This window comes from Pinus tabuliformis, chromosome 1_2, assembly GCF_031772625.1.
Source record: "Pinus tabuliformis cultivar Carrire ecotype Pingquan chromosome 1_2, CPIR1, whole genome shotgun sequence".
Classification (NCBI taxonomy): domain Eukaryota; kingdom Viridiplantae; phylum Streptophyta; class Pinopsida; order Pinales; family Pinaceae; genus Pinus; species Pinus tabuliformis.
This window is the reverse complement of record NC_142298.1, coordinates 1,305,585,274-1,305,602,603: the sequence shown is the minus strand read 5'-3', so window position 1 is coordinate 1,305,602,603 and position 17,330 is coordinate 1,305,585,274. Positions and strand designations below refer to the sequence as shown.

The 17,330-nt window shown below is 36.1% G+C and overlaps 1 protein-coding gene across 2 annotated transcripts in view; it reads right to left on the bottom strand.

The window, feature by feature from the left end:
* Positions 1 to 5,533: 5,533 nt before the first annotated feature.
* LOC149211007 (uncharacterized) overlaps positions 5,534 to 17,330 on the bottom strand; it is a 467,932-nt gene continuing 456,135 nt past the window's right edge. For both annotated transcript variants that reach the window (XM_089396856.1, XM_089396857.1), the window contains exon 21: positions 5,534 to 5,991. In XM_089396856.1, the coding sequence (XP_089252982.1) occupies positions 5,872 to 5,991 (120 nt within the window). In that variant the 3' untranslated portion in view covers positions 5,534 to 5,871. The remainder of the gene's footprint in view (positions 5,992 to 17,330) is intronic.

Genomic DNA, 17,330 nt, shown 5'->3' with positions numbered 1-17,330 from the left:
CGGCTGGATAGAGCTACCCATGGTTCGCGGACCATGGGATTGTATAAATAGAACGAGGTTCTAAGTAGACAAAAAGGAAGAAGAGTCTAAGTGATTGATTCGAAAGTTGAAGTGTGTCTTTGGGTCATAGAGTAGGAGAAGGCTCTGCAGTTGAGTGCACAGAGGCCTAGTAGTCTGTAGCTAAGTGCGCAGACCCCTACAGCTGAGTGCGTAGGGCGAGGTCAAGTCTGTAACCAAGGAAGGAATTAATAAAGAGAAGTTTTGTTATAATTGTGTGTATTTATTCTTAGGTTAATGAAGGATTAATATAACTTGCAAATATATTGTTTATTTATTGCGCGCACCTGTATGAATGGTTTATATTGTTAAGTATGCTTAAAGCACTCAAGTAGGCAAAGCTAATTGACTAACATTGGAATACCTGTGAAGTACGGTAAAGTGCACAAAGCAACCTACACGCAGGGTCAAACCGCGGACCACTTGAACTCATCAAACATCTCCAGGGTGCGGAACCTTAGTTCTAGGTTGTCATTGATGTCAATATAACAGTGTTTGCGATGGAAAATTCTTTGATACATGATTGCCCATTGATCATAATGCACATAGTGATGAAAGTTTGATATATGATGGTATGATGAGATGGAGGTCAATCGAATAGTGAATGATATAGGAGGTCAATTGAACAGCAATTGAACAACAATCGAATAGCAAATGATGCAGGAGGTCAATTGATCAGCAATTGAACAACAAATGACGTAGTAGATCCAGTAAAGCAACAGGAGCAAGAAGCCAAAGAGTAAGATGAAGAGTTTATCAAAAGCCATCAAAGAAACAAGTCATCGGAGTAAGAGAAACATGTTATCGCATATGCCCAAGGGTAAGTGTTATTGAAAGAACATAGAGCAACAACGATAATAGAGGAGTAAAGAATAAAACTATCGAAAGAGCAGAAGAGTGAAGAGAAGCCACAAGAGAAATAGCTATTGGAAGAGTGGGAGTAAGAAAGTATGGACTTCCTTGATCGTGGCTGAAATCCCGCACTCAATCCTAGCCGTCGATCTCATAGTCAAGCCTTAGATCACGGTCAACTACGGGGTTTAAGGCCGGTTTTAATCCATGTGCCAGTCGAAGTCCCGCAAACTATCGATTGCAACAACAACGTGGACCCACTACACCATTATAATACGTCCTAAAGAAATATCGCATCCGTCGCATATCGCAAGTCTTGAAGAGATGTAACGATGGTAAAACCTCCAATTGTGATATCATATTGTGGACCCACTGCACCACTATAACATGACTTTATACAATTTCACATCCGCAGTATCGTTAGTTTCTAAGGGATGTCAAACCGCCAATTGCGATAAGGTTGTGGACCCCATGAGTTTATTAACAACTGCTTAAGATCATATCGCATCCACTCTATCGACCGTAGGGGATCAACTATGTTATGAGAAGACTTCCGGAAGTTGTGATTGCAATTAAAGGTGATGACATGGCATGTGGGACCTCCATATGGGTAACATATCTCGAGCATCTATCACAGAGAAGAGGTAACAGTTCACAACTCATGAACTTGAAGGAACAAAGAAAGTCGAGAGGTCAAGTGAATGAAAGAAGAAGTCGAAAGGTCAAGAAACCAAAGATCTGGCAGACGATGAAGGTACAAAAGAAGCCAAAGATTGAGTAAGAGAAATGTGTAGGAGCAGGACAGAAGTAAGCCATAGGTCCAGCAGGACAAGAGAAAGCCGAAGGACGAATCAATTTTGTTGATTGGATTAATCTTTGAAAGGCTCGGGCATGTGATGAATTAATCAAGTACATAACACAACCTGAAGAACAATTTTGTGAAGGGGAAAAATAAAGTTTCCTCTAACATCGTTGAAGGGAGCAGTAGCCAGCATCAGCATTGAAGCATTTGTGAGTCTGTTTCTGGGAAGTAAGAGATCGCGATAGTAAGAACAGTGAGAAGCAGTCACGCTTGAAACAATTACCACAACAATAAAGAACAAAGGCCTGAAAACATAGAATTGCGTTTGTGCATACATTGAGGCTTAGCGCAGATATCTTATTGGAAAGCTTCAACAAATCTTGGAAACATTATTGGAGATCATGATGCCTATTTGAAATCATCATGAAATAACTTTGCAGACTCTGCTAGAGCAATATGAAGAATTATGAAGACCCCTTCATATGAAGACAAGTTGTCATTGATGTAGCAGTGAAGGTGTAGATAGATAGAATTTAGTGAAGATGATGTTGGGAGCAGAGAATAACTACCAAACATATCTAGACAATATATAACAGAGGGTTGAAGCCCTTAGGGTTGGTGCCTCAAAATTGGAAGGATTGGTGTCCTTGGAGTTGGTGCTCCTAAATCCAAGGTTGGTGCCTTAACAAGACAGGGTTGGTGCCCTGGAGGTTGGAGCCTCACAAAAAGTCCAAGTTGGTGCTTGGCAATTAGTTGGAGGCTATATACATTATACTTGATTTATTGTAAAGATTATATTAATAAAAACATTTATTCCTATTGTTCATTTTGTGTTCTAAATATAAATGATTTAACTGACAAAAAATAACAATTAAAAAGGAATACTGATTCACCCCGGTGAGACCTCAGTTCGCGCTCCGCACACTGTTGCCGAAAGGGCCAGTAGTACTGGGATTTGTTTTGCTAACTTACCTCTGAACCTGGGTCAGGCTCCAATAAGCCAACAAAATTTGTTTAATATCTTGTACTAGTGCAGACTCATACCAGTACATAGACTTCTACCTGCAGAAGGTTACAACCTTCTCTTATTCTTCAGCTTCTACTGGAAGGGAACTACAACCCCCTAGCGCTTGTACTAGCCAATATGTTTACTAGTATGTAGGTGCCAACCTACAAAAACTCCACTCTTCCACCAGGGACCACGTTTCATGAATTTTCAGACTGGATGCTCCTGGCACATATCAAAACATATGAAACCTTGACTCATCAATAACCCATCAAAGATTTAGAAACTCAAACTTCATCAACCAACATATAGTTAATCTGAAACAATCAGATCACTGTCATCAGAACACTGCGTTGAACCCAAAAACCTATATCAACATTCAAAACCAACTGAAACCTCAAAAATTCATGTGTCAGACTGTATACGCTACTTCAATGAAGAAAACTTGCATGTATATGCTACTTCCTTCAGCCCAACCTACATATACCTCTAAAGATTCTGAATCATAAAATATTTGAATCACAAACTATGCCAACCAACAGTGTATTGAACATCTACTGTCAACTTACAGAACTTTACACAGGCAGGCAACAGAAAACACTTCTTCTCACTTATACAATCAATCAAATATCAACCTCTTTATGCATTTAGATTTACATTCAGATCTAAGAAGACTTCATTGACGGACAATAGTAAAATAGCAGTAGCAATAAATCAGCAACACTAATATGATAGATTAGTCATCTCTGAACATCAAGCCTTTCTTTTGTATACACTACTTCGAAGAACAAAACCTGCGTGTATACGCTCTTTTGCCGAGACGAATCTGCGTACAGATCTGCAAATATTGACTCAGAGCTTTGCTGCAATTCCAGACATTAGACAAACCCAGAATATGATAGATAACGAATAAAACAGAAGCAAAACATCAGATCTAGCCTCAACCAATATTAGATCATTCAAGAATTAGTCATTTCAGGTCTCATGATCCTGATCCAATATTGAACTCAAGGTGCACATAAATATTTCAAATCTAGTCCCAAACATAACCATGCAACATAAAATATACTTCAAATAGAAGTATTCCTTAGAATTTTATTCACTTGCACATCTGGCCTTATGATCCTCTCTTTTTTATATAGTTTTTGGCCTTTCTCAATACCATGGACCAAATCCACTTAGGACCAATACCTTGGATCAAATACCACGGACCAAATATCTCGGACTAAATACCTAGGGTCAATATCATGGTCCAAAGATACCTTGGACCAAATACCTCGGACCAAAACCATGGTTTTCAACATGTATGCACTTTGCCTTCTGTGGGCGTGCGTGTGTACATTATACGCTGTTTCTGTTGAGTACCTGAATCTACGTGTATCTCTTAAACTGCTTTTACATAATCTTCTTCCTTCAATTTCTTTATTCTGATCAATAGACCTTCGTTCCATCTTCCTGATCCTCTATACCACTGCCCTATTGCCTCTGAATATTCATGTTAGCCTCTTATCAAAACTGAGTTGACTTGTAGAGTTGCCATCAAGGACAATACTTGTATCATAATGCGAACATATAGGGTAGTAATGATAGTCACTATATGCCCGTGGAACCTATTGGCTACTGTGATACACATCCGTGATTTGTAGAAAATAATGGTGCCTGTAAATCAGAATCACTTGCCATCATCATCAGAACTCCATGGTTGAATGAAGATAATGAATTCTACATAAGGAGAAAGCATTGGAGAAAGCCTATGTCCTGATTTCAAGATAATGAAAAGTATTAAGAAGATGTTGAAACACAATATTGATTTGTTGTTCGGTATACTTGATGTTTACTATTTTTAGTGGTCATGATGAGAGTATTACATTGAGATTTTGATCATAGGTCTTCATAAGGAGTTTTTACAAGATAGCCATAAAACATTACCCTAAGATGTGGCAACATTTACAGCCATAAAACATTACCCTAAGATGTGGCAACATTTACAGCAAAATCAATGCATGGTTTGAGCAACACATAGCTGCAATTTATTCTGTTCGCATGAATTACATGTTAACTATCATAATATTCTGTGTGCTTGTATTTTAGGTTACTTGAGATACAGCAATTTATCATTGAGCTAAGATATAGTCTAACCATGATAATGATAACCTAACCTAACTACATGGATATTTCCCAATTTTAGTTTTAGGAAAGCTCATCTCCAAAAGTTATGGTGAATTTTATATTTACCTTTCATGCAAACATTTGCATAAATTTTGGGTGGGGAAGGTGTGGTGGGGATTCACGGTGGTTCATTTCGATATGATATTTACTTGATGTATGATTTACCGCTAGTTCCTTTCATTTATTTCTGATTATCTAAATAAAGTTCAGATCCTAACTGTAGGGATTGACAAAACTAAACTTTTGGATTGAGGAAATGCCAAATATGCAATGAATATCAGTTCATTTACTAGAAAAAATCAAACATAAGGAAAACAGGCTCACATCCCTAAAAGACAATATATCTAAAATAATGAGTAAGAATATGAATGAATAACATGATAACAATGTCATGTGATGGTTACTAGTATCATTGACTGGTGATAATGGTTGATTGGTCCTGTCTTTTTTAGTTAGGATGTGCCATTTCATTTATTATATTATTATTATTATCATTATTTACTATATATACAAAATCTCTAGTTTTTCATTTCTTTCTTAACAATGAATTCAACCAAATAAAACCAAAGGCTGTCTCATATTGAGTAATCAGTAGAGACAATATGAAAAATAAGAATAGAAGTGATAAGGCAACCCACAAGGGTAACTTCTGTTCAAAAACTGACTGAATTTGCTTAATGGGGCATCATAGGCAAACTGTTAATACATAAGAGGAAGGTAATTCCTAAAAAATCTGGAACATGTGAATAGATTTCAGATATCATAGTACCTGAAAGTACAAATATAATCTTCCAGTAATTTAAATCATTCCACAGATTAGAATTACAATGGTAAAACGTGCAAACTTCAACCTAATTTACAAGGATACAGAATCCTCATTTTATTGAGATCAACCGGCAGTTCAGTATGCTGTTAACAATCATAGATCAACTGTTAGTTTAGCATGCTTTCTGTAACCAAGATCCTGTGTCTGTTGAGGGAATTCCTAATTAGGTTCTCCAAATGTCTTCCAGTTATGTACTGCACTGGCAGTGGCTTTCAACTGGCTATAGAACTTCTGTAATCTCTCTTCCTCTTCAATAGATATTTTCATATTCTGAGAAACCTGCAATTCACGAAATAGCCTTCATAAGAAAAATGACAGATAAATAGCAACTACACAAGCTGTAGTTTTCTTTTCAACTAAAATCTACAAGCATGTCGAAAATGAGCAATTTATATTTTTTTTTTCAGAATAAGGTTGGGCGTGTTGAAATTTGGCAGCTCAGGGAGAAATTCCCTCCTTGGGAAACCCCTTCTCACCCTAAGGATACCCCTCTAGCCCTTAGAAGAATTTAATTTGCACATGGGAAAATTATTATTTTAATGCTGGACTATGTTACATCAAAAAATACAAATCGGCCTGGAAGAGGAAATTCGTCCACCACAACCTCATATAAATACACCCTAAGGTCACATCAATTGGATCATCACATCACATCTTCTCTTCATCTGATTGGTTCATACAAGTGTGAAATTGCAGGGCTGAGTTCACACATGCGAAGGAGAGAGAGAGTTAATCTGTTGACCAGCGTTGACTTCTGTTTTTGGGACAGTTTGAAACTTTGACCAGCATTAACTTGGATGGTTTTGACCTCATTTGACTGATTTTTGGATATGTCTGGAAGGCCAAGTTGACTGGGACATTGACTGAATATTTCTGTGCACTCTGACCAGCAGTGACTGCAGTTTCTGAGCTAGGGTTTCCACAGATCAACTCTTTGACTTTGACCGAATTTGAAGGCTGTTTTGAGGACTGTTTTGACTAAGGTTGACTGAGCAGAAGAGGCCAAATTCTTTGCTTCATTGACCAAATTTTTCTGGGCGCTTTGACTGTTGACTGTTGACTGGTTAGGGCAGGGTTTACTGCTGTTGACTTTGACAGAAAATTGCAGATTTGACTTTGGACCAGATTACCACTTTGATACCATACATGTTGGACAGTATTGTCATTGATGTCAAAGTAATTGTCAAAGCATGGGCAAGATTGTTTGACTTTGAGATATTGTCATTGATGGAAGGACAAGCATGGTTGACGAAGGAGTCATTGTTTCGACCATCCTTCAGTAACTGAAAAGGCATGATGTCATAAGTAACTTGCACACAACCTTGGAAGATCTTTATATGGGAAGCTCATTAAAAGTCTGGAAGGAATAGAACTCCTGGTAAAAGCAAATCACAAAGCAAGCATGTGAGCAGTGCCCTAATGCCAAGTATAAAGAGGAAGGCAAGTTTATTACGGTTGCAATGCTTCCTATTGGATCTGCAGGTAGCTTGCATGATCTCCTCACAAGCTCTCAAACAATTGGCAACCTTCTATCACTTGACAATCGACCTTCCTACAACTCACAACAATGCTACCAGTGTCCCCTTTGTTTGTTGTTGTGATCTATCTTAGTCAGATCACATTTAATTCTTTCAAACCTCTGTGAATACTGTAGGCTTCAGAGTATGGTCTTGCGTGTCTGAGAGATCGTCTGCTTCGCTTTCCAGCCAACACAGGCATTTTGGCATTCATATAGTGCAGAAATCAATACTGGCTTTAGGCATGTGGAATTCACTGCAAAAGTTGTTCACATTAACATAGGATTGCTTTTTTTGAATGGGTGAATGCATCAAGCATGGGTTTGATTAGTGAAACAATGGAGTCTGATCTGAACTTGCGATCTATAAAAATGTATTTATGATAATATTGACTTGGACAGTAAATTGAACTGCTCACAAGATAACTCTCGGACTCATGCATAGATTGAAGAACCACTTGCTCAATACAATCTGTACCCATGCGTTTTCAGAACAACGATCTCCACTAGGAATGTCTTAAGATCAAGTTGGCTCCCCTATATACATGACGGTTCAATGTGATTTAAACATGTATAAATAGAAACCGGTACTCATTTGCTCATAAAATTTGGCCAAAAAAAAAACAAGAAGATTATGGATCACCTGAGGTGAACTAAATGAAGAAACAGTGAACTCGGATCATGAAGAACGAAAAATGATGTGGGCTCATGGTAAGAATGAAGAGTTAACAGATTTGAGCATTTGAAGGTGACATGGTCGAGTTATGTGCTCCATGGTTGGCATAGTAATTACAGGGTTCTCCATTTGTGGATGGTCTCAATTTCAAGTTCTGTAGAGAGTTTTGTTTACATGTAACTCGCAACATATAACCTCTGAAACCGGATTCGTCATTTTTTGGCCACGTGTCCGAATCCGGCGAATTGGATTCGATTCGCCCTAAATCGTGTTCGTATTTCGTGACATGTCGTGTCCGAATGGGACACAATCGAATCTAGATCGTGTCCCATTCAGACACAATGTGTCACGAAATCTGAACACGAATCCGGCAAATCAGGACCCGTGCAGCCATAAAAGGGCCAAATTGCTCATGTTTTTTATCATTTTGTGTCATTCGTTTTGCAAGAAGTGAGCTATGGGTTCGCTGTTAGAAGTTTGGAGCAAGGAGCCAAGGGTTTGGAGTGTTTTCAAGGAGATTCAAGCAACAGGTAAGTGCATTTCCTCTCTATTTTTTTGCATTTGTATTACAGCAGTTTGTATATGCATTTCTTTTACAAATTTGTGCATGTTTTTTTTTTTTTTTTTTTTTTTTTTAGTATTCATGGCTCAAGGGCAGTAGGTAAGGGGCAATGGAAGGGGAAAAATGACCCCATTGGAGATGCCCCTCCTCCCCCAATATCATCATAGTCTGCTGCAAGTAATGTTGAAGGAAGACTTCCTCCTAAAGGCTAAAGATAACATTGAGAAATATCTCTTGTGGAAATATGTCCCAAAAGAGGATGGGCCAAGCAGCAAGGGGAAGGGAGGAGGCAATGTGAATTGGAGATGCAACTTTTGTCACAATACTTTCTTTCACAAGCACATATTTTCGTGCGAAATACCTGTTGTCACACAGATTGTCACGACAACGCTCAGACCGGGAGCTGTCACCCAGATCCCCAATCTCTCCGTTTAAGTCTGTCTCTCGCAGCTAAGGGGGGTAGACCCTATGGAACAATGGATGAGCAACTGTGGACTAGTTGGGTTGGGAGACACGAGGGGAAACAAGCACTTAATTGATTTTATTAAGTTTATAGTTAATGACTGAATGATTATTTATCAAATGCTTGTAGAAATATGAACTCATTAACAATCATTTACCATCAAATAACTCAAACAAAGATTAACTTTTACCAAATGCGAGATAATCGATAAATGCTCAATGGCTTAACGATATTCCAGCAATTAAACTTCAAGAAAGATCAAATGCTTTGAGTGATCATAAAATTTAAATGCTGACTAGTTACCACTTTCATATAGCTAACTTTAGATGAACATTTAAGCGCATTTAACTATAAAGAAGTGGAACATAGATATCACAAAAATGAATTATCAATTTTTGTTAAGCTTTTTCAATTTTTTTTTAATTTTTATATTTTTTATAAAATTCTAAGTCAAAATAAAACAAAACTAAAATCCTAAATAAAAATAAAAACTAATGTAAACTAAAGTCTAATCTAAAATCTAAAAAGAACTTTTAGATGCCCTTTTTTATACTTTTACTATTTTTATATTTATATTTTATTATTATTATTTTTTTTAATTTTAAAATTTAAAAAAAATAAAAAATAAAAAGCCTATATCTACTCTAAACTAAATTTCTAAAAATGAAAAGGAATATATTTTTTAAACGATTTATGATTTTTAGGATTTTATATATATATATATATATATATTTTTGAGCCTAAGTTTAAATCAAAAGACAAAACAAAATCAGAAAAATAAAAGTGAAAACAAAATCGAAAAAACTTTTTTTTTTTAATTTTCTTTTTTATATAATATCAAAACTTAATCAAAACAACAAAAAATAAATAAAAATTAAGAAATTAAAAATCAAACTAGAACTTAAACTAAATGAAACTTAAACAAATTAAAACATCAATCCTAACCTCATGACAATACATGCCAATATATATACAAAATCAAAAAATAACCTAAACCTAACTTTTTTTTTTTTGATTTTAAATATTGAATAAAATAAAAACTAAACGGAATCAAAATTCTACCAAATGAAAAAAAATGAAATCAAATGAAATTTAAAAGGAGATTGCATACGCCGACTATATACAAACTAAATAAAAGGCTAAAAATGAAATTCGAAATGCTTTACATTTTTAAGTTTGGAATTAAAATGAAACGAAACTAAAAATGAAATAAATTAAAAAAGACCAAAACATAACCAAAAAAAAATATTCTAATCCTAAACTGAAATCAAAGATATGCCAACTTAAATCCTACGCAGGTAAAAAAAAAAAAAAAAAACTGAACAAAAAAATTCGAAACGCATTTTCTTTTTGTTTTTGCAGGTTTGACAGCTTGACAGGAGAGGGAGAGCAACGTGAAGGAGTTCGAGCGGATTTGAGCAGCGTTTGTTTTGCAGGTTAGTTCGATGGCAGAGAGTGGAACGGAGGGGATGGGCAGCGCGCTGATGGTGACTGCGCAGAAAAAAAAAATACACAGGTGGACTAAACTATGGAAAAGCAGCGACTGTCGCATGAGAAAAGAAGGAAGGGAAATGCGTGGAGGATGTTGGCAGATGGAGGAATGCCACGGAGATTTGGCAGGTCGAGGGTATGGGAATAAATCGATGAGCAGTGGAATGAACGCAGGTATGTGGAGGAAATCGTTTTTGTTTTTGTTTGTTTGTTTTTTTTTTGAGAAGGATGGATGGCAAAGAGAAATGGGACAGCGTGGAGAAGCTGAGATGCAGGTTGAATTTGAAGCTTGCTGCGTGGGTAGCAGGGTGAAGAGGTAAGGAGAGGGGATGAACTTACAGCAGGCTAAATGTGGGCCGGACAGGCAATACGCAGCTGAAGAAGGGACTGTGGAGGAATGGAGAAGGACCAAGGGTTCAGTACGAAAGCATGAGGAGAAAAACTTGAGAGAAGGAGCTGATAGTGTGTGAAACGTTGGGCAAGCCACAGGAGCTGAGCAGCGTTTGGAGATGTCTATGTGGAGGTTTGCAGCAATCCAGCCTACTAAAAAATATTTTGAAATTTTTTTCCTGGAACAAAAATAAACCCCGAGCAACAGAACTGTACACCTGCAAAAAAAATGTTTCTGAAGCAAATGTTCCTGCTAGAGTTGATCCTGAGGCCAGATCTTACCCTCCAGGGCCTAGATCTGGCTTCAAGATTGAATCTCACCTTAAGATCTGCAACCTGCAAATGGCAGAAACAGAAAACCAAGAAGTAAAATGTGCCAGAAACAAAACTGAAAACCCTAAAACCAGCGAAAAATTTACAATATTTACAAATTTTCGACTCTTAATGAGCCAGATTTGTCAATAATCCACAGTAATATTTTCAGAATTTAAATTTAATGTGAGATACTTCAGAAAGTCCTTCTTGCATCTATAAGAAAAATTCAAATGATAAGCCCGAAATTAAAACTCATTGGGCTCTTTCAGAAAACGCAATCCGGGAGTTGGCTGGTTCAGCTAAGAACATCCCCTAACACCCGGTAAACTCAAAACTAAGATTTCCTGCACAGCTTAAAATCAAACCATTAACATAGAGGGAAAAAAAAAATAGTGAAATCCAGATCAAATGGAGATACCTGCCATTATATTTCAAAATCTAAACTATCATTCAAACCCCAGAGATCAGACAAGATACCTGTGCCTAAATCAAACTTCATCAAGCTATTATCAATGACTGAAAATAAAATTATGCAGAAAAATGAAAGATCTTACAACATTTCCAGAAGAGTAACACCAGCAAGATTTTCAACCCCAAAGTCTTTCTTTATTGCACAAAAAATGACTACAAGAGAGCTTTCTTTAGCCCCAAACTCTCAGATCTAGTCTGATCTCAAATGACCCCTAACACCCTATTTAAAGGAAAAAATACCAACGGCTAGTTCGAGTGATCCATGTCAAACTAATCTCGACCGTCGATAAGGATCAAAATCCTTTTCAATCTCATCCGTTGAAATTTTAAATGCATTTTAATATATTAAAAATCAAAATCTTGCATTTATTTCCTCAAAACTTTTGACTTATTATTATTTATTTTATTTTATTTTTTTATTTACTTTTTAATTTATTTTTTAAAATTTATTTTTAATTTTTAATTTTTTTTTAATTTTTTAATTTTTTATATTTTATATTTTATTGCTTTTTTATTTTTATTTTTATTTTTGGATCCTTGAACTTAGCCCTTTGGAAAAATCACCTAGGACCTAGGACTTAGGACTTCCTAACCAAACAGTTAGAGTTATTTCCAAATTACTTTTACATAGACTCGACCAAGTACACTAGGAGTCCCCTAAGATTCTAATGACAAAATCCATTCCGGCTTTGGGGTTAGGCTAAAGGAAAACTCTGCCGATCATGGATCGGTGAGACAAAAAACCTCCCGGAACGTAGATTATCACTAGAAAATTAGGTTTGCCTAAGCAATTTACATACATGACTCAGATCTGCTAAGATTATTTACAATTTACACATGCAGACTGGGTTTACAACATAACATGATCGAGTCGATGATGACTATCGAATGGCACAGACATGTCGATCTAGTGCTGTCCCTTTATGCGAAAAAGGGGTGTACTGCTATGGGTAGTTAACACGTAGTGGTCAACATCTGGCTCTATTTGGGGACACATCGCTGCACTATAGGAATGTGGGAATCAAGAATCTGCATCGATCCAACGCACAACAAAACATAAGTAGCGTCCATCCAAAAATCATCATATAACATTAAGCACAAGAAAGATATAAGCTCTTCATTTATTAACTAGTCTAACAACATGAAAAAGTAAATCTAATCCTAAAACAGAAATGAAAATGTTGAAAAAACAAGGAGTAGGGTTAGAAATACAGAGGATGCCCCATGGCATCAGATGTGTTCAATATAGTGTATACTGAGCATTTGCCTGCTTTCAGGCAAATCTGTCGGCTGCTTGTCGGATGTGCCATGTCCAATTCTGCATACAGTAGGACTTTTCCCTATCTGAAAATCAAGTTGCTCGCGACCGTCTGATGCATCAAATCTTCTTCTCATTTTCTTTTTCTTGCACTTTTTCTTCGTGGCAGGTTGTATCACTGATGACGTGGAACTTTCTGCTTCAAATCTCTTAGATGAAGTATGTAAGATATGCATGACATGTCTTTCTTCATTCTGCATCTGCCCTGCCAAGGATGATGGATCAATCTCACAGGTGCCATGGGTTATAACTTGATCTTCTATGACTGGTGGATTAACCGTGTGAGCATCAACCTGATTATTAATTTCCTTTTCATCCAGGTCACCTTCATTTATCCACTTTTCAACGGAACAAAGGACCTCATAATAAGATGGAGCTTGTTGTAACAGATAAGGAGGCTCCTGATCTATTGATGTTCCCTGGTTTCTTTCATCCTCTGACAGCTGCTGAAATTTCTGAACCTGAATTGTAATGGCATCCATCTGACTGGAGTGTTCATCCTTCATAGCACTGATTTCCCTGGCATGGTCTTCCTCCATGGTCAATAACTTATTTTGCATAAAATTAATTTCTCTATCATGATTAGCTTTCATGGTCGTCATATTTTCCTCTAAGCCTGATAACTTGCTTTGCATAAAACTAATTTTTGTGTCATGATTAGTTTTCATGGCCTCAATTTCCTTAGCATGCTGATTTTGCATGATCTCCATCTCCTTATTACGTTTTTCTAGGTGGGTGCATAAAGTTCTCACATCATTGGCATAATTAGTTTGATTGATCTCCATATTTTTTACCAGCCGCATTAGTTCTTGTATAATTTGCTTCTGATTTTCCTTTTCATTGATTTCACAATTTGTCCCTTCTTTTCCACTATCCTGGATTTGATCTGCAATGGTACAGGTGGATGACACATTCTGATATGAAGAATTGTCTTGAAATCTTTCATCGACAGTTGGACCTTTTATAAGATTACTTTCATTCTGTTGCACAATTTTAGGGGCACAAGGCGAGCTATCTGGATCACCATATCTATCTTTAAAAGCATTGTAAATGTCTTGTAAAGAAGTGAAAGAGTCTTCAGGACAATTATTAAACCAATTCAAAGCATCACCCTCTAAAGAAAGGACAAATAGATGCATTTTGACATCTTCATGATCATATTGAGGAAGTCTACAATACATGACCATTATACGATAAAAACTCCATAAATGCCTTCTAACAGCGACTGAACCACCACTCGAGAACAAAGGTAATTTAGAAATGGCCACTTCCGGTAAATCATGTAGATCATCAGTAAAATGACATGGTTTAAACGAATAATCCATGATGAATAACAAGGTACCAAATGGATGATAGAGAGAGTTTCCCGTGCAAGAAAATCAAGAGATGAAAGAAGTGGAGTCACCACTTGAACAATGAATCTAATTCTAGGATCCAAAAAGCAACAAACAAGCTGATATGAGAGAGACTTCTTGTTTGGAAAAGAATAAATGAAAAGAAATGGAGTCGCCAGCGAAACAAGAAACGAACTAAAGAGTAGGTGTTGATATAACGAAAGATAATGTGAAAAGATCCAAATGATGCCAAAAAATGTTGACTCTGCCAGCTCAAATGAGAGATGAGAAAGATGAAGGAATGATGAATGTCGAATAAACCAAGGACAGAAAAAACTCTGTCCCCGGCAACGGCGCCAAAAAATGTTGTCGCACAGATTGTCACGACAACGCTCAGACCGGGGGCTGTCACCCTGATCCCCGATCTCTCTGTTTAAGCCTGTCTCCCGTGGCTAAGGGGGGTAGACCCTATGGGACAATGGATGACCAACTGTGGACCAGTTGGGTTGGGAGACACAAAGGGAAACAAGCACTATATTGATTTTATTAAGTTAATAGACCAGTGCCTTATGGAGTTAATGACTGAATGATTATGTATCAAATGCTCGCAGAAATATGAACTTATTAACAATCATTTACCATCAAATAACTCAAACAAAGATTAACTTTTACCAAATGCGAGATAATCGATAAATGCTCAATGGCTTAATGATATTCCAGCAATTAAACTTCAAGAAAAATCAAATGCTTCGAGTAATCATAAAATTTAAATGCTGACTAGTTACCACTTTCATATAGCTAACTTTAGATGAACATTTAAGCACATTTAACTATAAAGAAGTGGAACATAGATAACACAAAAATGAATTTTCAATTTTTGTTAAGCTTTTTCAAAATTTTTTTAATTTTTATATTTTTTATAAAATTCTAAGTCAAAATAAAACAAAACTAAAATTCTAAATAAAAATAAAACCTAATCAAACTAAAGTCTAATCTAAAATCTAAAAAGAACCTTTAGATGCCTCTTTTTATACTTTTACTATTTTTATATTTATATTTTATTTTTTATTTTTAAAATTTTAAAATTAAAAAGAAAAAAGAAAAAAAAAGCCTAAATCTACTCTAAACTAAATTTCTAAAAATGATAAGGATTTTTTTTTTATTAAACGATTTATGATTTTTAGGATTTTTTAAATATATATATATATATATATATATATATATATATATATATATATATATTTGTTACTTTGATATTTTTCAGCCTAAGTTTAAATCAAAAGACAAAACAAAATCAGAAAAATAAAAGTGAAAACAAAATCGAAAAAAAACCCTTTTTTTTAATTTTCTTTTTTATATAATATCAAAACCTTAAAAAAAAAATAAAAAAATAAAAAAATCAAACTAGAACTTAAACTAAATGAAACTTAAACAAATTAAAACATCAATCCTAACCTCATGACAATACATGCCAATAAATATACAAAATCAAAAAATCAAAAAATAACCTAAACCTAACTTTTTTTAATTATTTTAAATATTGAATAAAATAAAAACTAAACAGAATCAAAATTCTACCGAATGAAAAAAAATGAAATCAAATGAAATTTAAAAGGAGATTGCATACGCCGACTATATACAAACTAAATAAAAGGCTAAAAATGAAATTCGAAATGCTTTACGTTTTTAAGTTTGGAATCAAAATGAAACGAAACTAAAAATGAAATAAATTAAAAAAGACCAAAACGTAACCAAAAAAAAATTTATAATCGTAAATTGAAATCAAAGGTATGCCAACTTAAATCCTACGCAGGTAAAAAAGAAAAAGAAAACTTGAACAAAAAAATTCGAAACGCATTTTTTAGTTGTTTCTTCTGATTTGATAACTCGACGGGAGAGGTAGAGCAGTGTGAAGGAGTTCGAGCGGATTTGAGCAACATTTGTTTCGCAGGTTAGTTTGATGGCAGAGAGCGGAACAGAGGGGATGGGCAGCGTGCTAATGGTGACTGCGTAGGAAAAAAAATACACAAGTGGACTGAACTGTCGAAAGGCAGTGACTGTCACGTGAGAAAAGAAGGAAGGGAAATGCATGGAGGATGTTGGCAGATGGAGGAATGCCGCAAAGATTTGGCAGGTCGAGGGTATGGCAATAAATCGATGAGCAGTGGAATGAAAGTAGGTATGTGGAGGAAATCGTTTTTGTTTTTTTTGAGAAGGATGGACGACAAAGAAAAATGGGACAGCGTGGAGAAGCTGAGATGCAGGTTGAATTCGAAGCTTGCTGCATGGGTAGCAAGGTGAAGAGGTAAGGAGAGGGGATGAACTTACAACAAGCTAAATGTGGGCTGGACAGGCAATACGCAGCTGAAGAAGGGACTGCGGGGAAATGGAGAGGGACCAAGGGTTCAGTATGGCAGCGTGAGGAGAAAAACGTGAGAGGAGCTAATAGTGTGTGAAAGGCTGGGCAAGCCACAAGCGTTGAGCAGCGTTTGGAGATGTCTGCGTGGAGGTTTGGCAGCAATCCAACCTACTAAAAAAATTTCGAAATTTTTTTCTGGAACAAAAATAAACCCCGAGCAGCTGGACTGTACACCTGCAAAAAAATGTTTCTGAAGCAAATGTTGCTAGAGTTGACCCTGAGGCCAGATCTTACCCTCCAGGGCCTAGATCTAGCTTCAAGATTGAATCTCACCTTCAGGTTTACAACCTGCAAATGGTAGAAACAGAAAACCCAGAAGTAAAATGTGCCAGAAACAAAATTGAAAACCCTAAAACTAGCTAAAAATTTACAATATTTACAGATTTTCGACTCTTAAGCAGCGAGATTTGTCAAAAATCCACAGTAATATTTTTAGAATTTAAATTTAATGTGAGATACTTCAGAAAACCCTTCTTGCATTCATAAGAAAAATTCAAATGGTAAGCCCAGAATTAAAACTAGCTGAGCTCTTTCAGAAAACGCAATCCAGGAGTTGGCTGGTTCAGCAGAGAACTTCCCCTAACGCCCGGTAAACTCAAAACTAAGATTTACTGCACAGCTTAAAATCAACCATCAACATAAAGGGAAAAAACAATAACGAAA